The sequence below is a fragment of the Lissotriton helveticus genome, chromosome 9 (genome assembly GCF_964261635.1).
Source record: "Lissotriton helveticus chromosome 9, aLisHel1.1, whole genome shotgun sequence".
Classification (NCBI taxonomy): domain Eukaryota; kingdom Metazoa; phylum Chordata; class Amphibia; order Caudata; family Salamandridae; genus Lissotriton; species Lissotriton helveticus.
Genome location: NC_136070.1, coordinates 1,068,311,410 through 1,068,336,022, shown reverse-complemented (window position 1 = coordinate 1,068,336,022; position 24,613 = coordinate 1,068,311,410). Strand labels below are relative to the sequence as shown.

At 45.7% G+C, this 24,613-nt stretch overlaps 1 protein-coding gene across 2 annotated transcripts in view; it reads right to left on the bottom strand.

The window, feature by feature from the left end:
- CFAP92 (cilia and flagella associated protein 92 (putative)) overlaps nt 1–24,613 on the bottom strand; it is a 385,549-nt gene that overhangs the window by 93,997 nt on the left and 266,939 nt on the right. For both annotated transcript variants that reach the window (XM_078661436.1, XM_078661435.1), the window contains exons 11-14: nt 16,321–16,515; nt 9,592–9,886; nt 6,204–6,368; nt 5,788–6,000 (exon numbers count right to left, since the gene is read on the bottom strand). In XM_078661436.1, the coding sequence (XP_078517562.1) occupies nt 5,788–6,000; nt 6,204–6,368; nt 9,592–9,886; nt 16,321–16,515 (868 nt within the window). The remainder of the gene's footprint in view (nt 1–5,787; nt 6,001–6,203; nt 6,369–9,591; nt 9,887–16,320; nt 16,516–24,613) is intronic.

The window sequence follows — 24,613 nt, the reverse complement described above, 5'->3', positions numbered from 1 at the left end:
GTCACGGCCTCCACCCACCAAGCAGGCCATACGCTTGATGGTGTATTCACTAATCATCCCCATATCTCAGTAGCTACCATTCTCCCGCTAGCATAGTCAGACCACTGCGCAGTCATTTTTACATTACCAGCCCATAACCCTAACCCCCCACAGAACAGAATCCTCGCACCTAAAAGTATCAAAGTCTGGAAGAATCTCGACATCCCACTCCTCTCTGCTACCCTTACAAACTCCCCGTTTGAGGCTTCCCCAGACCCAACCCTGGCCTCTAATAGATACCATGATTGGATTCAGGGGGCTGTTGATCAATTAGTACCCACCAAACGTGTTTTTCCCAACCGTGCTGTACCATCTGCGCCATGGTTTACCGAGGACCTTAGACTCCACCGACAGCACTGTAGGAACCTCGAGAGGCACTGGCGCAAACACTACAGCCCCGAAGACAAACTACTCTATAAAAATGCTTTAGCAATATATAAAAGAGCTATCATGAAAACTAAAAGGGAGTATTTTACATCTCAGATCGACATGGCGCAGAATTCAGCCAGGAAGCTGTTCCAAGTTGTTGATTCCCTTGCCAATCCCCCAACAGGCCTTCCAATTGAGGCATCCCAAGACCTTTGCAAATCTGTAGCTACATTCTTCGCAACCAAGGTTGCCAATATATACTCCACTTTTACCACTCCAAATTCTCCGGAAATTGTTCCGTCCCACCTGCAGCCCCTTGCCCCTAGACCTATTTTCTCTGCTTTTCACCCGGTCTCACCCCAACAGATCAATAAACTCATCACATCCGTAAAGTCAGGATTCCCCCTTAGACCCATGCCCACCTTCCGTATCTAACTCCATTATGGAGGCCATCACCCCCTCTTTGACAGATATTTGCAATTCCATTTTTCAAACAGGAGTCTACCCGGAAATATGGAAAAAGGCAATTATCAAACCACTGCTTAAGAAACCGTCTCTTGACCCTACTGAATCTGTCAATTATAGACCTATTGCCTGCCTCCCTTTCCCCGCTAAAATCTTTGAATCTGTGATGAACAAACAGCTGTCAGATTTCATTGATATGCATCAGCTTCTTGATGACACGCAGTTTGGTTTCAGGAGGGGCCACGGAACAGAAACCGCCCTAATAAAGGCCTCCGATGAAATCAGGAACATCTTAGACCACGGTGGGGCGGCAATCCTCATACTTTTAGATCTGTCCGCCGCCTTCGACACGGTTGATCATAACATCTTGATCAACCGTGTCGCAGCCTTGGGGGTCAACCAGTCGGCCAAGGACTTGCTTGCTTCTTTTTTGGCCAACCGCAAGCAGGCGGTGAGATTGGGGAAATTTTATTCTCCCTTCTTCACCTTACCCTGCGGGGTACCCCAAGGCTCATCGTTAAGCCCTACATTATTTAATATATATGTAGCGGACCTAGCGAGAGTGATAAAAACTCATGGTTTATCTCTAACCTCCTACGCTGATGACACACAGCTGGTGCTGGCGGTACATAGGGACGGACCAGCAGTTGCCTCGAGATTCCAGGAGGGGATGTCAGCCATCTGCTCCTGGATGTCGAGGAACTGCCTGAAACTTAACTCCGATAAAACCGAGGTTATGACCTTTGGCCACCTCTCACCGAATTGGTCCTCCATCTGGTGGCCCAATCAAATGGGCCCCCCACCGATCCCGGTGAACAAGGTCAGAAACCTCGGAGTTATTTTTGATGACAGGTTGACATTTAAACATCACGTGAATTCAGTAGTCTCCTCCTCTTTTTTCACACTGAAAAAAATCAAAAAACTACTCCCATATCTGCCAGCCTCAGCAGGAAAAACCCTGATTACCACCTTGGTCTTCTCAAAAATGGACTACAGTAATGCGCTATTCCTTAACGCGCAGGAACAAGTCCTAAACAAGCTGCAGTCCATTCAGAACGCGGCAGCTAGAGTCCTGCTCGGCATTCCCAAACATCACTCTACCTCCTTGGCAATACGCCACATCCATTGGCTACGAGTTAGGAACAGGAATAAATTCAAGGCACTTTGTATCGCCTATAAAGCCATACATGAGACGGGACCTCGCTTCTTGAGGAATGCATTTCAGATCTATGCCCCAAAAAGATCGCTGCGATCAGCCTCTACTCTCCTGCTACCGGTCCCTCGCACTAAAACTGTCTCTTGGGGAGATAGACGCTTTGTGGTGGCGACCCCAAAACTCTGGAACTCCTGGCCCCTGTCGATCAAAACCAGTCCCACACTCATCTCCTTTCGAAGAGCCTTATAGACCTGGTTATTCGATCAATGACTCCATCTGCTGGCCCTTGTCCCTTAAAGATCAAAAGCGCCAAGACACCCTAGGGTATTTGTTGCGCTATACAAATTACATAAACATAAACATAAACATAAACCATATCGACCTCGAAGCCCAAATAGGCCATCTGTTGGGCCGGAACAAACATTGACTTCTGATCATTCAAGACGAACCCCAGATTTTGCAGAAGGTTCTGGGCCATAGCAAGTTGTGATATTAGGGTGTGCTTCTCCTGGTGCATCAGAAGGATGTCGTCCAGGTACACGATGAGACAAACTCCTCATGTGCGGAGCTATTCCATGGCTGGAAGCAAGACCTTGGTAAAACACCAAGGAGCTGAAGAAAGCCCAAACGGTAGGCATTTGAACTCGTAGATGCGACCGCCCCACTGGAACTGTAGGAACTGCCTGTGGGGGGGAAGATGGGGATGGTGAGGTAAGCATCCTTTAGATTGAGCTGTACGAGCCAATCATTGGGTAGCAGCACGTCTGAGAAGATGGATGCCCTCCATCTTGATGTGGCTGTACACCACCCACTGATTGAAATCCTGCAGATTGATCACAGGACGAAACCCCTTGAGTTTCTTTTCGACAAGGAAGATATTGCTCAAAAACCTGTGGGGATGAAGAGAAGTTTGGACAATGGCCTTTTTGTTTAGGAGCTGGCACACTTTCACGACCACGATCTGGGTACTCTCTCTCTCAAGAAGGTGAGAGGCTTGGGATGACAGAGTTGCCGGGGAACCCCGTGACATTCGATGTGGAAAACCCCAACAGTTTGCAACACCCATGCGTCCCCTGTAATTGCCGCCCAGTTGTGATGAAACCATTGCAGCCTTCCCCCCACCTCTGGTTAATATAAAAGGATTGGCCTTACCGGTGGGTCCACCAAGTGCGTCGTTTGCTCCTCTAGGGTATCCTTTCCCTCCACGGCCTTTGCCGCTTCTTCTTGAGGGGTTGAGGTCTCCAAACTTCTTCTGGTCCTGCCACTGCATGAATTGTTTAGTCTGGAGCTTATGGGGGTTGTTGGTATACGGATGGCGGGAGGAGCGCCCCCTACCTCTTCCGGCCCCTCCAAAAATCTGCTGGTTGAACACCTTTTTGATCGACTGTTGAGCTTTATCCAATGAAGAAAAGGTGTTAGCAAAACGGGATAATTCCTTAATAAAAGGTTCTCCAAAGAGACCCCCATTGGCCACAGCCTCAGTAGAAGCCAACTCACCCATTCTTGGTTCAATTTTAATGAGCAAAGAGCATCTCCGCTCAGTCGATAACACACAATTGGCGTTGCCAATAAAACAAAGGGCTCTCTGTGCCCAGCCCGAGAAGATCTTAGGATCTATCCTGCGCCCCGTTTCTTTTGTCATCCTCCGCCATATCCATGATCTTGGTAAGTGGGCCTAAGATATCCAGAACCTTATCCTGGCATGAACGCCAGGATCGGTCCAGACCCTTTTTAGGGTCTTTAACAAACTCGCCAAGGATGGTGGCCATCTTGGCACCAATATCTGGAGTACAGGCCACCTTACCTGGGAGGCAAGACCGGGGGCATTCGCCTTTTAAACAGCCTCAGACTTCCAGGTCCATGGGCTTCCGAATCCCGCTAGCCACATATGACACCACCAAGGGTGCAGGAATCCACACGGCACAGCGTGGTTGATAGATGTCCTCCGGGTTTAGTAAACCCGAGATATCCACTGAGTCCTGAGTGTGAGGTACCCCTAACCGGACTTTCTTTGCACCTCCTTCCGGGTGCCAGGGTCTGCTTGGACCCGGTTCCTCATCTGACTCCTCACCCCTTCAGGGTGGCAGGAATTGTCATCGGTGGTACCCTCTGGTTGGGAATCCTTAGGCCATTCTGAGGTATCCAGGCGTCTCGTAAGGAAAGTCTGACGCAACCTCTCAAAGGCGTCGGGCGAGGTGAGACCCTTGGAAGCCTTATCCCAGGTCTTAGCCTTGCCCTTGCCCTTACCCTTGGATGGTTCCCCAGAATGGGGAGGAACGGCCTCCAACCAGTCACCCTCAGTGGAGGAAACCACCCTGCGCTGGACCGTAAATTCCATGATACGGAGGCTTAAGGGTTCAATGGCTGAGGAAACCGTCCTTTCCAGAGATGCATCTATCGCATCCACTAGCCCCAAGTGAACGGGGAGTAATGACTGGTCATCCTCATCCTGCTCCCAGGTATGAAATTCACCTGCCATAAGTGACTGTTGAACCAACTGGCCAGTGGGGAAAAAAGAAAGATACCAAGTAATTGGTTGGGCCTCTGCATGTTGAGCACGATTAAAGTAACACAAGCCCTGTGGGAAAACCGCACTGCTGTAGCGCATCGCTAATATCGGCGAGAAGGCTAAGGGAGAGAACCGGTCTAGGGCTCATGAAACTGCCACGTGTGATCACTCTCGGCTGCGATTAATTGTCTTTGCTAATTAGCAGGAAACCATCGTCACGGGCTGAGGAAAAGTTCGTAACGCCGAAGAGCGTCTCCCCCTGCTGCCGGCAAGCGTGCGCACGCCACGCCCTCTATCAGAGTGAACAGTGCACCGTGCTGGTCGGGGTCGAGGACCTGTAGGGTAAGTTGATGCCCCGCCGGACGAGAGGAGTTGAAAAGCGGCCCAACCGCTGCCCGAGCGCCCCTAAGGTGGAAGGAGCCTCGTGGGATGAGAACGGGCCTCCGGAGCGGCCCAGCAAGCGCTGTGGAAAAGCCACGTGCTCGCCTCAGGGCACCCAATGAGAGAAATTTCCCCGGATTGCTGAGCCGCCCCCGCGGCACGGAGAAACCGAAAGTACTGTATACTAGAAAGCAAAACAATACGAAATTCAAGTAAGCAAAAACAGTACCAGATAAAATGACATCCCTTAATAAGCTCCACATATAAACAGAGACAAGGAAAGGCACTTATCTCTCTGCTGAGCAGCGAAGAAAGAGGGAGTGCTGTTCCTGTACTCTGTTTAAATAAATAAACATTTGTTTATGGAAAGACTCATGGGATTTGTAGTTTTTTCCTTGTTTAGTGGTAAGGCTGCTGAGCAATAAAATGGAAGAGATAAGCATAATCCGAGCCTCCGGTCCTGCTATAGAATATTAAAATGCTGTATTTTTCATGTTTAAATGGTGATAGATAAATATTTCTGGAATCCTACCGGTTCATTGTGATTCAAATTCTTTAATTTTACAATGTTTATTCTAAAAGCAACACGATTTTGGCGCTACAGGTTTTTTAATGTTCACCCTTATACCCCAATTAGTAGATATTCTTGTAAACTTCACCTGTGAACCCCACAACCCCATAAGATCCTAGTAAAAATCCTCCACTTTTTAACTATTATTCAAGGCGCAATCTAAAGTTATTTATTGTAATATGGGATTATGTGTGTCTGTGTGAAGTGATAAACAAGTTCTACATACATTTACTCACAACTGTATTTTAAACTCGGCTTTGTGTAAACATTTCTCTGTAAATTTGGCACTGGGCTTACCTTACTCAAGTCTGCCAGACGTGCTTCATCAGGTTTCTTGGGGTGCTGATTACACTCTAAACTCGATTTAGAGCCTGAAAATATAAATCCATGTGGCGTAAGCCATGCATCTTTTGACTTTGTGTTCAGAGCTTTTATCTCATCCTCTCTGTCCACAGGATCTAATGAACCTGATGTGTAAACCTGAGAACAGGTGAATATTTGTTTGGGTTCCTATGAGAGAAACCAAGGTATGAGTAAGATAGGGTGATATGAAAAATGTCATGCTCAAAAGCAGAATACAGTAAAGCTGGATGGAAAAATGACACTATTGAAAGGTTCACATCTAAATTATCCCCTGTATTTCAAGAACTGTAACGGATCACTGCAGTATTTATAAAAGTGGCCCACTTTGACAGCATTTGAATTACACTTACCTTGGCCAGCTCTTGCCTTAATCTTTTTATAGCGAGTTCAGAGGAGTTTAGACTCTGGCAACTGTAGTTGTGGATTAATTTGCCATCGGTGGGAACAAACGATATCGTTTTTTCCTGGGGTTTTCCAAACTTGCTCTGCATTTGATATACTGCATCAATGTTGTTCTGTAAGGCATAATTGTGTATTCATTTTACTCAAACCTACATTCTTGAGTTAGTAGAAAACAAATAAAATCGAAAATAATATATTTGTTTTCGTTTACCATACAATTTCTAAACATTAAAACATGCGTGAAGTTAGAATAATGGTGGGGAGGGGAATGGCCATGTTTGCCCTCCTTAGGGGCAGATGTACTAAGAATTCACACAAAGCATTACAGCAAGACAAGCTGCCCCACTACGTTGTGTGAATGGGAGAGAGCTGAACAGCACCATATTGTAAAGATATAGCGCTCTAGAGCTCTCTCCCTGCCCTGGCGCACTTGAGGTTGTCTACTGCCAGTGTCAGCACACTTCCACCATGCTGCAAAGGTGCCTGCATTACAGGCAGGATAGATTTTGTGCAGCCTGGATAATCTGTTGGACATGACAGCAGCAGGAACCTCAGCTGAGAGCTTACAAAAGCAGCTGAAAAATAGGTGAGACATAAAAGAAAGCAAACCTTCTCTGCGTTGTTTCAATTTTCAAACAACAAACCCATTGGCTGACCAATTTGTTAATCGAACGTCTAGAACTGCTCTACCTCAGACCTATGAGCTGGAATTTTTCCAGAATGTCGACATCTCTATTACGAGACAAGTGGATAACATTTTGGGGGAGATTTACTAAGATTTTGCGCTGTGTTTGCGTCACAAAATCTTTTTTCCTAATTTGCTTTCCAGTGCTAAACTTGTTTCGCGCTGGAAATAGCGAAAAAGTAATGCGCTGCTTGGCATTACTTTGCAGGGGCGTGCCAAGGGTGGTGCATGTAAATGTAAAATTGATACTTGTATAGCGCACTACTCACCCGCAAGGGTCTCAAGGCGCTTGTACGAATGCCGCTGTGGAACCCATCCTGGCTTTCCCTGTGAGGTGTCTACTCCTGGGCACCCCCAAGGTGGAGGCCGGCATCCTTAGTGTTGTGGGGGCCGTTGTGGAGATTAAGCAAGCTATTGCCCAGAGTTGCAGAGTGGGACTCCATGATTGGAATAGGCACCGAGGCGAAAATTATCAGGTCCGTTTTTGAGCTCAAGACCCTCCGAGGCGGGGAATTGAGCCCTGGTCCCGGGCTAGACCTCTGCATCAGGGTCTGCCGCTCTAACCATTGAGCCACACTTCCCCATGCAACCACCCAAGGTTTCTAACGCTAAACCCAATTTACTAAACACAGTAGATTGGGTTTGGTGTGAGAAAACTGCGCCTTTTTAAACTAGGTGGAAGGAAGGAGAAATGCTTTAATTTCTCCTTCCTTTTTCGACTTTGCATGCGTGTTGCACTGTGCAGCTCGCATACAAAGTGGGAAAAGCTTTCCCTTGTGTCTAGGCAAAGTATTTTGTACAGGAAGGGTAGCCTTCCTGTAGAAAACCTATGCTAGACTCACACACACACACACACACGCAACATAGAGCTATGGCGCTAAGGTGTTGCGTGGCGCACAGCAGCTGTAATCAGCGCCGGCGCAAGGGAAAGGGAAGGGGAGAGCCATATATTTGAAAATATGACACTCTCCTGCTCCTTCCCTGTTGCGCAATGCAGCGCAGCCTCGCGGGAGGCTGCGCTGCGTGGAGATTTGGTAAATCGCCCCCTTGGGGTTCAAATACAAATCAGATAAGCTTTGGCCTTTCCCTGTTAATACCCCTTTCACTGATTAGGCAAGGAAGTTTGCAGAACAATGGGGCCTAAAATTGTGATATGCAAAAAGAGATTTCCTTTCTGTGTTCTTCCGTTTAAACTAAACCATTTGGCAAATAACAAAAACACTCAATTGTTCTGAACACGACATGGTAAGAGAGTATAAAGTACTGAGAATTCTACAAATTCCTCATTTCTCACTGATTTATTTAAAATTCAGAATAAGATTTCAATACACAAGTTAAAAACAATATAAACACAAAATGTATACAATTACTCAAGTTAGACGTACATACCTATTCTATACAAATTACAGACTAATCTATGAGTTGACAAATATTACATGCATCATTCACATTACAATCAATTCAATTCCATAAGATAAAATTAAAATGAAATAAAACATTTGGGGTCCTTCTGTCGACGCGTTTCGGTGCTTTGAGTTTAGATTGAAAACACCTTCCTCAGGACTGAACTTTTGTGTTTAAAACCAGGTATTTTCTTATTTGTTATTGCGTATTCTTCATTATCTTTCATGTCTTCTGCAGCTTGCTTGACCTTAATGGTGTAGGATTAGTTGCTGGCAGCAGATCGAACCGTGAGTGAAGGAGATTAGGCTATGCAAGCGCCTGTTGAGGTCTGTCCCCAACAATATCTGTAACAGGAACGACTCGGGTTACGAGGGAGAGGAACAAAAAGTCCCCGTAAGACCTTTTAAGAAATATAAAAGAAGTCAGGATGTTGTGAGCGTGAGACGAAGGGAAGGCCTCCATATCTCAGATGTGATGCGATGAGGATAATCTGGTTTCACTTCAACTAATCCTACACCATTAAGGTCAAGCAAGCTGCAGAAGACATGAATGTAGCACTCACTGGAAAGTTAAATGATTGAGTCATAACCTTTATGTACTCACAAAGGGATTAGAAAAGTAAAACAGACGGTCCAGTATTCAGAAAAGATAATGAAGAATACGCAATAACAAATAAGAAAATACCTGGTTTTAAACACAAAAGTTCAGTCCTGAGGAAGGTGTTTTCAATCTAAACTCAAAGCACCGAAACGCGTCGACAGAAGGACCCCAAATGTTTTATTTCATTTTAATTTTATCTTATGGAATTGAATTGATTGTAATGTGATTGATGCATGTAATATTTGTCAACTCATAGATTAGTCTGTAATTTGTATAGAATAGGTATGTACGTCTAACTTGAGTAATGGTATACATTTTGTGTTTATATTGTTTTTAACTTGTGTATTGAAATCTTATTCTGAATTTTAAATAAATCAGTGAGAAATGAGGAATTTGTAGAATTCTCAGTACTTTATACTCTCTTACCATGTCGTGTTCAGAACAATTGAGTGTTTTTGTTATTTGCCAAATGGTTTAGTTTAAACGGAAGAACACAGAAAGGAAATCTCTTTTTGCATACTACATATACCCAGTCCTTTCTGGTTTATCTGGGAAACTCTCTTCTTTTGGAAGCCTAAAATTGTGATACATATGTTTATTTAGATCCTCGCAAGTCATTTGGAAAGTGAAATACAGTTTAACATTACCTGAATGTGATCTTTGCAATCCTGCAATGAACTTTGTTGGTCTTTTTTCCATTGCATATACATGGTGTTGTAGTTATCCAGGGGAACATGCAATGCTGATGGTTTAAAATACCTTTCCTCAGCACCTGGGGAGACTGGATGACTGGATGACAGCAAGGGAACTTTCTGAAGAAATGTTTCTTTGGTTAAAGGAATACCAAACTCCCGGCTCAAAAGGTTGACCATCTCGACTGATGGCAGCAGATCACCTTGAATGACCTCTCTCAGCTTGGTCGCATGACACATGTGATCTAACCTACAATAAAACATTTTTTTATTGTTTAGTTTTTGTATGAAGTAGAAAATTAAAGTAGCAAACCAATCAAGGACATTTAATAAAATGCGGTAAATGCAATTTTGCTTCCTAGCCATTTTAAGCTCCAAATACTCAAATCTGATTGGCTTAGCGGATCTACTGTTTGTGTACCACAGAATCAATTCACGAACATCAGTATTGTGATTGCCTGGTTAAGCCCGAAAACTATTTTCTGGCGACCATTACACAATGGGAGGAAATAGTGAATGGCAAATCCCATTTGGTGAACCATAGAAAGGAGGGAGCATGTGGTGGATTGGGATACACACACCTACCCTGGGAGGGGAGATGGAACACCCAGCTGGGACTGGGAATGATGTCAATAGTGATTTGGTATCTTATTTCACCTGTAATGTCAGCAATGGTGTCATCTGCGAGGTCATACGTGATATCAAGTGTGAAGACAAGAGTAGTGCATTGTTGACGGAGTTATGTTTGCCACAGATCTGCGTGAAACTTGACATTCCGAAACTTAGTCCCTTCAGATAATTGTCTGACAAATTTTGAGCAAATTCATCAAACATCGCCACAGTTTTATGCAAATCAATAAGTGGATTTTCAATGGAAACTGAAATTTATCAATGACTGTGCAGAAACTATCATTATGTATGTTATAGCTGCGGTAGAGCAAAACAGCCTCTCGGAAGTATGTAAAAGCATCTTGCCTTATATACACAATGCATAGGATAGTTACGTTTGTTGTCCAGCATTTTATAATACAGCAGTAGAACAGGCGTGCAACGCCCATAGGGGTCAAAGGGTTTCAGCCCCCCCCCCCCATCGTGTGTGTCAGCCGGGCTGAGACAGCTTTCCCCCCCCACACACAGACAGTTCTTGAGCTGCTGTCGTCTTAAAACAGCCGCACCCGAGTACTTCACAGGTCTTTAAAAGACCATTTACTTGATAACAAGGCTTTGTTGTTTTTTCACCCGCTCCAGAGCCCCTGCATCTCCACTCTGCCTATTGTTTAAAGTTGAAAATTACTTTGGCTGCCACAGTGTGAGAATGCATTTCCGGAAAAGCAACCTTAGGCTTTGTTTTTTTGCAGTTTTGAACAGCTCGAACTCCACCCGAAACTATTGAGCCACTTTGCATGAGCATGCAACATTATACAAGGACACATTGCTTGAAGTTTTACCCCTCCCCCCCGAAAGGTGGATCTAGTTGCCCCCCCTGCAATAGCATGCCAGATATCCACAGGTGTTACTTTTTTACAGTCAAAACAAAACTACTTCCTCGGGGCACCTTTTAAATGCAAAGTGTAATCTCATACAGTATTTAAAATATTATTAATGCTTGAGTCTCATTTTCAGTTGAAAAGTCATTTTCTGATTTGCCTATAACATTTGACCCCAGGGACACATTACCACAAAACTTGGTAATCTACTAACCCAGTCAAATAGAGCTTAGTATGCCTTAGTATGCTAAGTTTCATGAAGATCCATCCAGGAGAAAAAAGTTTACTAAGGGTTTAAGTAATTTCTTATTTTAGCTCCTGCAGAAAGTATCTGTTACACATTAAGTGAAAACCTAAGTAACTATGCTCTGGACAGGTACACAGATGCCAACCTCTTTGAAAAGGTTGGGAATGTGCGCGCACCAGACCTTGTGCAATTCCATTCTCAGTGCTTCACCTGTTCAAAATGTTGAGGGCCACCAGTGTGGGGGGCAGAATGAAGCCTTGGGATACCTCTCTGCAGACTGGGAAGGGGTATATGAAAGTGTTAACACTTTAACGAGCGTTCAGCTTCTTTTTCAAACACCAATATCTCAAAAACTACTGAACAAATTTACACTAAGCCAATAGAAGTACACTTTCAAAATAAAGTTCTACTTTCGCGCTAAGTCTGGTGCAAATCCATTCTGCCATCCAGTCTGCAAATGAGAGCAAACGTTCTCAATACATGAAATATCAAAGATTGAAAACAAATGGCAAATTTCCTAGTGACAGCAGCAAGACTTTCAAGAGGCTCACTTGGAATAGCACCTAAGTGAGAATGAGCTAAGAGCCTTTCACCTAAGCCTCCACTGCTCTCTTTTACCAGACCGGATGCAGCACAGACAGGTCCACAGAGAATTATGGGACCCAGCCGTCACTGCCTTACTACAACTGCCCTAGGCACTGAGAGCAAGGCATGGTTGGCACCACAGGAACCCCACGTTGTAGTACATTTAAAACGCAGAGCGATCTGACCAGCCTAGGAAGCTGTTTTTCTCCCATCAAGGAAAGCAAAATCTGATTGACTGGAGACAACTTGAAAAGAAATGTTGCAGCGGCCAAGGACTTGATCCCTGTGCCCTGGGGTTGAATTAAAACAAACATACAATGGAGCAGGGTAGAGATCAGCTGACTGCCCGGCACTTGTGGGTAGGGGGTGAGAGGGAGAATCCAGAGAGAATCCCCAGTGGCCTAAAATAACAATAAAAACAAGTTTTCTACCATGGATACTGCTATGCTCCAGCTGAACCCAGCGTGGTATTCCAGTAAGATACTGTGTAACTTCTGGGGAAACCACCACTAAAATGGCACCACCATGGTGTACTGTAGGATCACACAAGCTTCAATAAGAGAAGCTTGCATGGTCCTGTGGTACCATGTAGGTGGAGGTGGTACTGCAGGAGTACAGCAGTATCCTGAAAAAACATTATGGGGATAATGTTGGGAGTAGTGGGGTAGGTGGAGGCCCATGGGGAGGTTGGGCTCAGGGCTTACAGCCAATAAAAATAGAAAGTCACAAAAAAATACAAAGGTCATGGCTGTGTTGTAGAAATCAAGGAAATGCAAAAAATGGACACAAAATGGGTGAAAAAGTAAATCTAAATCGGGTTAGTGGACTGCAAAAAAAAAATCTGCATCAGGTTAGTGGACTGCAAAAGTTGATGACAAATCTAGGTGGGTGTGATGATGTGCATAATTTAAAAATACCTTCAGTATGGTTGACAAAAAACTGTTTAGAATCAATGAAAAGTTTAAAAAAGGATTTATTGATCACTATCAGTTTTCATCTTTGTATCCCATATTGTTAATTGGGGCAAAGAGTAGACAACCCAACCCAAGGGTGATCAAAAAACACACCTAAGAGTTGGAAAATCGTATAAAAATGAATCCTGTAGGGTCTGCAGACATTGAATTGAGACCCATGGACTAATGGCTAACACAGAGAAAAATCAAGATGCACTTACAATGAATACAGTCGGTAAAGACCCTAAAACGGTTGACAAGCTTACACTAACTATGATTGAAAATGGCAGTGGTTAACCAGCTATTTGCAAATTGCTGCCATTTGGAACCGATGATGAATAATTCAAGATGGTGGTAATATGCATATATACAATTCAAGCTAGGATACTTTAAACCAAATATAAAAAACTATAAACACACTCAGCTGAAGGCAATTAACAGTGGGCTATGAGACTGGGTGCAGGGAATGTCACGTTCCTCACCCAGTGCCAGCTGTGGAAAGTCAAAAGAACAGTGGGCAAAAGTAAAATCACAATGGACTCTGCTGAAAGCTAACTGAAATTCCCCAGTTAGCTAGGCAACAATAGCTTCACTCAATCCACTGCTCATGACCTCAAACAGGAAGTTGCATCGCTGCTGACAGCACTGGTGACATCACGTAGGCCATAACCAATGACATAGTTGAGTGGCAGCATAGAGCACAGGGTGTAAACCTCAGCGATGCTCTGTATCCAGACTAACTCTGGGTAGTTTGCAAAGTGTGCGCTACTTCGCACTATCCGAATTGCACGTAGCACAATGCAAACACACGTAGCGTAGCGTAGTGCAGCGGTCATTTTTTCCTTGCTCGCGGTCCTCAAAGTCAAGTTGGAGACCGCGAGCAAGGAAAATGACATCCCGGCGAGACTTTTTCCTTGTTCGCGATCAGCAACATCAAGTTGCCGATCGCGAGCGTGGAAAATAAACCTCCCGGCAAGATTCTCAATGCGGGGAGGTCAGGTTTCTCATTGCGAGTGGTCGCGTATGCTTGTGACCGCTCAGGATCAGAAACTTCCAGTCCGCGTTGAGAAAGCTGCCACTCGAGTAGAAATCTACCCCAGCGGCAAAAAACGACCGCTTGCACTGTGCAAGATGCAGTTTGCACTGATTGTACAGTGCGGACAAGCATCCGGCACTGTGCAATCAGTGCAAACAGCATTTTGCACAGTGCACTACGCAGTTCGCGTAGCTACGCATTGCTCGCGTAGTGCGAAGTGCACTTCGCGAACTACGCCCAGGGTTAATCCAGACCCATCTGGCTTGTAACTGCTGACCAGAGAGTGGTCCTGCCTTTCGTAGCCAAGGGAATGACAGAGGTCATTTGCATCCAGCACTGGACACAAGGTGCACCATTCAGCTGGTTGTTTATTTGTACTTTTTGTAAACTGTAAAATACATCAAATGCTCATGGTGAATCAGCAATAACCATGCTGGGCAAACTTATTTGAAGCATAACTGTCCCTATATGGGATTACTGGGTCCCGTTATGAATTAGATTTGAAGACAGACACAACTATAAGAGACTGTTTAGGTTTTCAATGGCATTTTTCACAGAATGATTGATTATGCAGTTCTAAATACAAAGTATGAACCATTTAAAGTAATGACCTAAAACAATGAATACAGGATGCATCATTGTCATTAAATCAAGAACGGTGATATGATTCCAAGACAACTACAGTTTTGGACTTCGAAACTGTGACACAAATTTTGCACTGAAGAAATTCTGCCTCATGGAATAAAACGCGTTGGCTCGGCTGAAAAGTCATTATTTGTTTGAACAGAAAAAGAAATACACTTTAATGAAACAAACTATGTGAGATCAGATGAATTCGCAAGAAATAATTCTTTTAAGAGACTATAGACTTCTTTGAGTTGTTCACTCAAAGACTCGGAATGCACTTTTCACTGTGATTATGGTGACATAATAGAGCTTCTGTGTGGCCCCAGGCAATCCGGGTCTATTGGGGACTGGAATTGGGCGTGTGCACTCCAGTTGCGGCCGGCATGACTCGCGGGTGGTGGGGGGGCGGGCGATGGAGTGGGGGGCGTGAGGGGAGGAGAGGTTAATTTAATTAAAAAAATTAAAACTTACCTTGCATGCTTGGTCCGGTCCAGAGTTGCGTCCCTCCGAATCCCAGGAAGCACGTTTCCTCCCTCTACTTCCCTAAGCCAATCACAATGCTGCAATGGCAGCGGTGTGATTGGCTGGGACGGCAACCGCACAGGGGTCCATGGGGAGTCCGTTTTCTCCATGCAGGCTGCATGGAGCCTACATGGAGAAAACGTAGAGTGCATATGACTGGTTTGGTCGGCCCTAGGGCCGACCAACCAGTCAGCGCCCTCAACAGTGGGCAAGCCACTCCTCCCCTGACCTGCAGAAGGACCGCCAACCCGCCCGCCCCCAACCAAACCCTTGTGCTTTTTCGAAGTGAGAGAAGCGGAAACATAAAATGGTATTCATTATACCATTTTATGTGTCTGCTTCTCGCACTGCGAGAAGCAGTAGGGCGACACTCCTCCGCCCACATGGAGGAGCCATCCCTGGTGCACTCACTAGACTGATAATGTAAATGGGGCAATGACACACAAATAGAATAGAAAATGTAAATACAGGATAGTTAGCAGAATTCTGATGATCTATACCAGAAAATTGTTCATAAATAAGAGTCTGACTTTTTTTTAAGGCGGTAGTGGAGGGCGTCAGCCTCATTTCATGGGGTAGAGAGTTCCAGATTCTGGGGGCGATGACAGAGTAAGCTCTGTTGTAGGTTTGCTTCCTGATGAAACATTGTGGCTTTAGCAGTAATGTGCTGGAGCTTCTATAGGATCTAGTGCCCCAGGACAGCTCAAGCATATTGGCGAGATAACTTGGGGTGTTGAAATGCAGAGCTTTGTGCGTCATACATGCAATTTTTAGTTGAATTTTTACTTAATAAGGGATCAACTTGAGGGATTTCACGTCAGGGGAGATGTGAATGTACCTTTATGATCCCTTGATGAGTCTTGCCGCCGAGTTAAGTAAGGCCCTTAAGGGGACTGTTGTGGCTCTGTTTGACCATGAAGCACATTTCCCCTTCACCAATTTGAACAAATCCTTCATACATAAAATTTAACTGCAAGCTAAGGCTTTAAACAATACATATAAAATTGTAAACATTATGTCTAATTTCAGATCGTTTAGGTTCATGTATATGTTGACTATTGAACAAACAAAACTTAATATTTTGCTCTATGGAAAACTTGCAAGTCGAGTCTGTACTTCTGAGAAAGGTGAACTGCAGCTCTATTGTGATCCAGATGCACCAAGTGACGGATTACTGACGGATTAGTCAATTATCTGTATGAATTAAACATGCTGCGGCTGCCTCACCTGGACAGGGCTTGGAAACAGCCTGATGGAACCATATCTCTGACATAGAGGAGAGGCTGCTGCACTATGGATGACAGGGGCTCATGGAGCTGAATGTGATACAGGATAGCGTCCAGATCTTCATACAGGCGTTGATGGAAGGACATGTCTGAGTTATATAGGATTTCCAACTTCCCACCTTTGTTCTGAAAACTACTGCAAGAGAGAATGAAGCGATTATGCACATAAAGAGATCTCAGTGTCCAAGAGCTTCTCAGAGTGGCCAATATAAAAGCTGCCTTTGACATTACACAGCATTTTTTTTTTTAAATAGCACACTCGCTTGAGTAAAAAAACACGTAAATAAGCTAAAACTACATCAATATCTGCTTTTGCGTCGAACAATTGTCACAAATAACGCCGGAAAATAGGTCCCATTTGTAATACTGCTGAACTCTATTTTCCCTGACCCATTTGTGTCTATAGTTGCAAAACACTTTTCATCACTTGGGGTGGTCCAGACAGTGTCATTTATCTCGGGACGCATTTCCCTGTCAGATATGCATATAATAAATGGACTGAAACAATTTACAATAAACTTTTTAAACACAAGGTAAATTGAGCGCTATATTATTGCTCTCAGGAGGATTCTTAGGAAAGAATGTTTACATGAAAACTACTTTATCTCAGGAGCAGTGGCATTTATACGAAATGAGTTTTTTGGCCAATACTGTATCTGGTACACAAGGCTTGCCTCTCTCCTTAATATGTAAATATAGGTATGAAGAGCGGTGTAAATGTATTGGTTTATTTGCTAGTAAAAGCCTCTGATATTTCAGTTTTTTTCCTAGAGTATTCCAGGATTCCCATAAGTCTTGGATTGTTAGCCATGAGCCCATTTTCCATTCCCTGCATCTTCGTTGATGTTTTCATCTAAATACATTTTTAGTAAACGCCACCTCACTCAAAGTAGGGTATGTTTGCTGTTCATAACCGAAGGCACACGCTGCTTTGAGTTCTGACTGTCACACATTTGACGATCTTTGGTACAGTGAGTTCAAGAGATCAGTCCTGCTACGTGACCTTCCACCAAAGTCCTATTCTGTGTGTGGGCGCATCCATGGTGCAAGGGTGCCTGCATTGGCACTAGACAGCACATTGGGCGTCAGCGGTGGGAAAAGATTAGGTATACGCCATATAATGTTAAATATGCTGCATGCCTGCCTTTTCCATGGCAAGTAGCGCTGCAAGGGGACTCGCTGCATGACTTGTTGATAAATATGCCCCCAATATCAAACTGACATAGCGCCTTCAAGAATTCCACAAGCAGCCATACTCTGTAGGATGAGTCAGGCAATTTAACCCCAAAGGTAGTAAAAGTGAAAGGTTCTTGGCATATGTAGTGTTTTCAACTATGCTTTTGAAGCACAGTCAGGCAGATGAATTGCTCATGAATTCAGAGAACACATGGCAGGGAAATAGAACTACAGGTAAGTAACCTTTCCTTCTCTGACATGGCATCTCTCTGATAACCTAAAACTGTAGGAGAGAGTACCAAGCTACAGAAATCTCCGCCTTAGAAGTAGGACACAAAATTATAAAATGGGAAGAAAAAAACATTAATCCGAGCAAATATTTTATGGAGAGCAACTGCCCTAATAGGGGATCTGTCTTGGAACAAGAATCAATACACTAGTCTTTTGCAAATGTATGAACCGACTTCCAAGTGGCTCCTAACTCATGTCTGGAAGCAGGGCATTTCATGAAGGCAGCAGTGGCGGCTTTAACTCTGGTAAGATGCCCCTTTGGTCAGGTAAGGTCGTTTTCGCCTTCTGATAGTGTGCAATAACGAATGATAGTACAATACATTCATCTATGACCTACTTTGTTGTAGGCATAATTGGGCAAACTGCCACATAGTTGGAAAATAACAGGGGGGGTATTCTTTTTCAGGCCACATCCAGTTTCATCAACAAGAAAATGAAGGCATGGAGAAATGAAGTGACTTGCCCAGGATCATAAAATAATGTTATGGGGACAAATAGAATCAGAACTCTTCAGGTTCCCTCAGTCCCACTTAAATTCCTTTTAGACTAAAAATCATGCTTTATGCCTCACACTAACAAGACTGCCAAATTTGACCAATTCAATGTGCACCTGGTTCGAAAAAAAAGGAAAACATCCTACATTAGTATTCTATCATGAGGACCAAGTTCTTGAGCTAATATGTGAACACAGGAGTAACAGGGCTCCTAGAATCCAAATGTATCCTCTTACCCCAGTGCTGCATGTGATGCTCAGGTAATAACGACACTGAGATCCTTATAACACTTTGATGGCTTTCACTGGAAGAGAAGACTACCTGTAAGGCTGTCTTTTTGTCCTACAAAACAGTACACCACAGCTGTTCTGCATAATCACTTTAAAAAATTGAGTTGGCACTGGTGACAGTCTAGTCCGCTCTACACATGAAATTATGATCTATCAAACGAAATATGATCTGACAACCTTTCAACCTGTATAACAAAAGTCTGAAAGGTCTTCTTTTTATCTCAATGACTGTGTCAGACTTTACTGCCAATAGGAAAGAACTACGCAAACACCCTACAAAGCAACAAGTAACAGAATTACAGCTGGGTATTATTAATTCAATGCAGACCCACCAGGCGTCTTGACTGTCTTTCTTTGAAGTCGAGAAGAACAAGTTACTTACCATCGGTAACGCTTTTTCTGGTAGATACAGTATCTGCCTTTGGATTCCTCACCTTGTGAATATCCCCCATGCGTCAGCCACGTTCGGAAAATTCTTTGTAGCACGCCGGTGTGTGCAACGTCATAGGAGCACGGTATCGCGCGCGACTCCGTCTGACATCACCGACTCCTTATCAGACCCACGTCGGCGTGATGACGTCAGTTCCGCCCTTTTTTCCGTGTCTTCGAGGCACCCGGACGGACCAACGACAGTAAATATACATATATACAGTGTACACAGTACATACAAATCAAAACTGCACACAAAGTGCGTAGCAAAGGTATCAAAAACCAGAAATATAAATACATAAACCCAGGTATAGCAGAGCGGACAACGGGGAGGCGGGTGGGTCAGTGAGGAATCCACAGGCAGATACTGTATCTACCAGAAAAAGCATTACCGAAGGTAACTAACTTGTTCTTCTGATAGATACATCTGCCTTGTGGATTCCTCACCTTGTGAATAGAGTCCCACAGCAGTCCCCACTCCCGGAGGAGAGTGTCCACTCTGCTATACCAAGAAATCTTGGAGGACAGAGCGCGCGAAGTGGCTGTCCCTCCTCACCTCGGTATCCAAGCAGTAGTGCTTCGTGAAAGTGTGGAGGGAGGCCCAAGTCGCGGCTCTGCAAATGTCCTCAACAGGAACACCTCTAGACAAAGCGGATGTTGCAGACTTTGCTCTAGTTGAATGTGCTCTAATACCCTCAGGAGGGTCCTTACCCACCAGAGAGTAGCAAATCTTGATGCACAGGATTATCCATCTGGAAAGTGTGCGCTTGTGCACCACTCTGCCCTTTTTGCAGCCAGCAAAACCCACGAAGAGCTGTGAATCAACACGATAGTCTCTATTCCTATCGAGATAGAAACTGACTGCTCTCTTTGGGTCCAAGCGATGAAGTCTCTCCTCCTCCTTGGAAGCGTGAGGGGGAGGATAAAAGGTAGGAAGGGTAATGGATTGTCCTAGATGGAAGGGAGTTACCACCTTAGGAAGAAAAGCAGCCCTGGTCCTGAGAACCATTCTTTCAGCATGAATGGTCAAGAACGGGGGCTTGGAACAAAGAGCCTGAAGCTCACTTACCCTCCTTGCCGAGGTAATTGCAACCAAGAAGACCGTTTTAAAAGAAAGAAGCCTCATGGGACACTTGTGCAAGGGTTCGAAGGGAGAACCCATCAAATAGGTTAACACAAGATTCAAATCCCAATGAGGAACAACAAAAGGAGTAGGAGGGAACTTATTAGTGAGACCCTTCAAAAATCTTAAAACCACAGGAGACTTAAAAAGAGAAGGCTGATCCGGCAAACAGAGAAATGCCGATAAGGCTGAAAGATACCCTTTGACTGTGGCAACAGCAAATCCTTGCTGCGCCAGAGAAAGAGCAAACTGTAAAATGTCAGACAAATGAGCCTTCAAAGGGTCAACGGCCCTCTCCCCACACCAAGAGACAAATTTAGACCACCTTTAAGAATAGATGGACTTAGTGGAGTCACGCCTGGCAGAAAGAATGACATCCACCACATCATGAGGGAGAGAAAAGGAATTCAAGTTGCCCCGTTCAATCTCCAGGCATGAAGGTGTAATGTCTGGAGGTGGGGGTGTAGAACTTGCCCCTCCATCTGAGAGAGGAGGTCTGCCCTGAGAGGGAGACGGAGCGGCGGGTGAGAGGAGAGGTGGAGAAGGTCCGTGTACCACACCCTTCTTGGCCAATACGGGGCGACCACTATGACTTGGGTTCGGTCCTGGCGAATCTTCCTCAGAACCCGAGGAATCAAGGGTATGGGAGGAAACGCGTAAAGGAGATGATTTGACCAACTCAACTGAAACGCGTCCCCCAAGGCTCCTTACATCGGATACTGGAGACTGCAGAATGACGGGCAGTGAGAATTCACGCGAGTAGGGAACAGGTCCACCCGAGGATTCCCCCACATCTGAAAGATGTCGTTAACAACCTCCGGATGGAGCCTCCACTCATGATCGGCAGAGAACTGCCGACTGAGAACGTCTGCACGAATGTTCAGAACTCCGGCCAGATGATTTGCCATCAGACAAATCTGATGGTCCTGAACCCAGGACCAGAGACGCAGAGCCTCTCTGCAGAGACACTGCGACCCCACTCCTCCCTGTTTGTTGATATACCACATCGCGGTCGTGTTGTCCGTCAGGACTTGAACCGACTGACCGCAAAGGGAAGGGAGGAAGGCCTTGAGCACCAGACGTATCTCCCGCAACTCTAGAAGGTTGATATGAAGCAACCTTTCCTCTGGAGACCAAAGACCTTTGATCTCCAGATCCCCCAGATAAGTACCCCACCCGAGAGTGGATGCATCCGTTATCACTGTGGCAACCGATGGAGGAAGTTGGAAAGGCTTTCCTTGAGACAGATTGCCTTCCACGCTCCACCATGACAGATCCGCTGCAGTTTCCCTGGAGTTCCTCACTGACTCCCTGAGATCTCCGTTGTGCTGAAACCACTGCCTGCGGAGGCACCACTGGAGTGCCCTCATGTGCCAGCGTGCATGGTTGACCAACAGAATGCAGGAAGCCATCAGACCAAGCAGACGAAGGACCTTCAGGACTGGAACAACCGCTCCATTGTAGAATAAAGGAATCATTTCCTGTATATCGCGAATCCTTTGAGGAGGAGGGAATGCACGACATACAGAAGTGTCCAGTACCGCACCTATGAATAGGTTGCGCTGGGAGGGCACCAGGTGAGACTTGGGTACATTTATCAAAAAACCCAACCTGTGCAACAACTGAGTTGTCTCTTGCAGATGATGGAGCACCTTCTCTGGCGACTCTGCTTTGATCAGCCAGTCGTCCAGATAGGGGAACACAGGAACCCCCGACCATCTGAGATGCGCAGCCACCACTGCCATCACCTTGGTGAAAAACTTGAGGCGCAGTAGTAAGCCCAAACGGAAGGACCGCAAACTGGTAGTGCTGCGATCCCACCGTAAAATGGAGATACTTTCTGTGCGACTTCAGAATGGGGATGTGAAAATACGCATCCTGCAAGTCGATCGACACCATCCAGTCTTCTTCCATCAGCGCCTGAAGAACCTGTGCAAGTGTGAGCATTTTGAACTTCTCCTGCTTGAGATAGAGGTTCAAAATCCTGAGGTCCAGGATTGGACGTAACCTGCCATCTTTCTTGGGGATCATGAAATACCAGGAGTTATACCCCTGACCCCTTTCCTGCTCTGGAACCACCTCTATCGCACCTTTTCGGAACAGTGCCAGGACTTCTTCCTGCAGGAGAAGCAGGTGGTCCTCTGAACAATAACCTTGGCAAGGAGGGTAATTGGGAGGGAACTCCTGAAAAGGAAGTGCATACCCATTTTCTACGAGATTGAGAACCCAAAGATCTGATGTAACCGATTCCCAATCCCGTAGAAAATGAGTAAGCCGACCCCCTACCGGACCCGCATGATCCGGAATGGCGGATCTAGGGCTGCTTTGCTGCTGCGGGTGGGGGTTGATTGTTAGAGGAGGAAGTAGAGGAGGAGGAGGCTTGGCGTCCACTAGCACGACCCCTTTGTTTACCTCTGTATGATCTATACAAAGGGTTCTGCTGCTGCTGCTGCTGCTGCTGCTGGCCTTGTTTATAGGAACGAAAAGTGGAACTACCAAATCCCCTACACTTCCTAGTGGCAGAACCTCTAGCCTGCAGGCCCAAAGACCTTGCCGTTGTCCGGCTATCTTTGAACCTCTCCAAGGCTACATACGCTTTTTTTCCCAAAGAGGCCTGTCCCGTCAAATGGAAAGTCCATTAAAGTAGATTGAACATCCGTTGAAAACTCAGAAGATTTCAGCCATGCGGCCCTTCTCGTGGCAACAGTAGAGCCCATTATCCTGGCCACAGAGTCCGCCGTGTCCATGCCACTCTGAATTACTAAACGGGCTGCAGCTTGAGTATCAGAGACTACCTCATTGAAGTTCTTTCTATCTTCCTTCCTCTCAGAGTCCATCAATGCATGAACATATCTCCCTAGCAGGCAAGTAGCATTGGTAGATTTTAGAGCCATGCTACCCGAGGAGAAAATCTTTTTTGCAGACTGGTCCAATTTTTTAGAGTCTTTATCTGCTGGCACCTGAGGAAAAGAACCTGCAGACCTGTTGGAACAAGCGGCCTGCACAACCAGACTCTCCGGAGAAGGATGTGAAGAGAGAAACTCAGGGTCACCAGGAGCCACCCTATAACGTCTTGCCACCGACCTGGAAACTGCAGGAGCAGTCAAAGGTTTCTTCCAGACCTCCATTATTGGCTCAGTCAAAGCCTCAGTGAATGGGAGTGTAGGCTCTATTACAGAAGAAGGCGAATGCAAAACCTCCGTGAGGATGTTAGGCTTGTACTCAACAGTAGGTAAAGTCAGATTGAGCAGATCTGCAGCCTTCCTAATTACAACATGGTAGGGTGCCACGTCCTTAGATGGTGCATCAGAAACTGATGGCGAACCCCTCTCAGGAGAGAGTTCCAGACCACTAGCACTATGCAGGTCCTCAAAACAGTCCCCTTGATCCAGAAGTTCTCCTTCCTCTACTTCAGGATCTTCATACTCCTTTTCCTCCAAGAGGCGCTGAGCTCTGCGCCTCGACCACTCCAAACGAACCGAAGTCGACGGATCCGGTAAAGACTCCGACGGAGCCGGAACCGGCGTCGAACGAGGAGCCGGGACAGCTGGAGGTCGAGATTCTCGAACCGGCGTGGCACCTTGATCCAATTCACGAGGTCGTTCCGGAGCCGGCGCCGTACCGAGCCAAGGTGTAAAAGGCGTCGGCATAAACGGCATAAAAGGCGCCGGGGCGTAAGCTTGAGGGACGCCCAAGTTATAAGACAATGGACCCATGGGACCAGCCGGTACACCAGTGGGGTAGATTGCCCTCGCATAAACGCCAAACATAGCATTAAGGAAATGCGAGGGGTCCTGTCCAGGACCAGGAAAGGGAGGGTACGAATCCATCGGCTGCTCCGAAGGAGGCTGCCCCGGCATCAGTTCATCTTGGCCCTCTTGATTCTCAGGGTCTTCCACCGGAGTCGGAGCCCAAGGAATCTCCCCATCTTCTTCATGCTCCGAAGAATGGTGCGACTCCGGATCCGGGGAACCTCCACGAGATTGCAAAGGAAAAGGAGACACGAAGTCCTTGTGATGTTTTCGAGACTTCCTCTTCGAATCTGAAGACTCTTTACCAGAGTGATGTCTTGAGCTGTGCTTCCTCCTCTTGTGCTTCTTCTTCGAGGAGCCCGAAGCATGACCCAAAGCCGACTTCGATCCGGACCTCGACCTCTCTCTGGACCTCGACCTCACTCTGGATCTTGACCTCAAAGCCGATCTGGACCTCGACTTCGATCGCGACTTCTGCCTCGACCTCGAACATCTAGACGTCGACCTCGAAGACCTTCCAGCCTCTCTTCCTTTCACCTTCGCAAGCAGAAGCTTAGCCCCCCGCTCTCGTAAAGCCTTAGGGTTCATCTTGAAGCAGGATCGACAGTTCTTTACATCATGGTCCGATCCAAGACACCACAAACAATCGTCATGCGGGTCGGTAATAGACATCATTCGG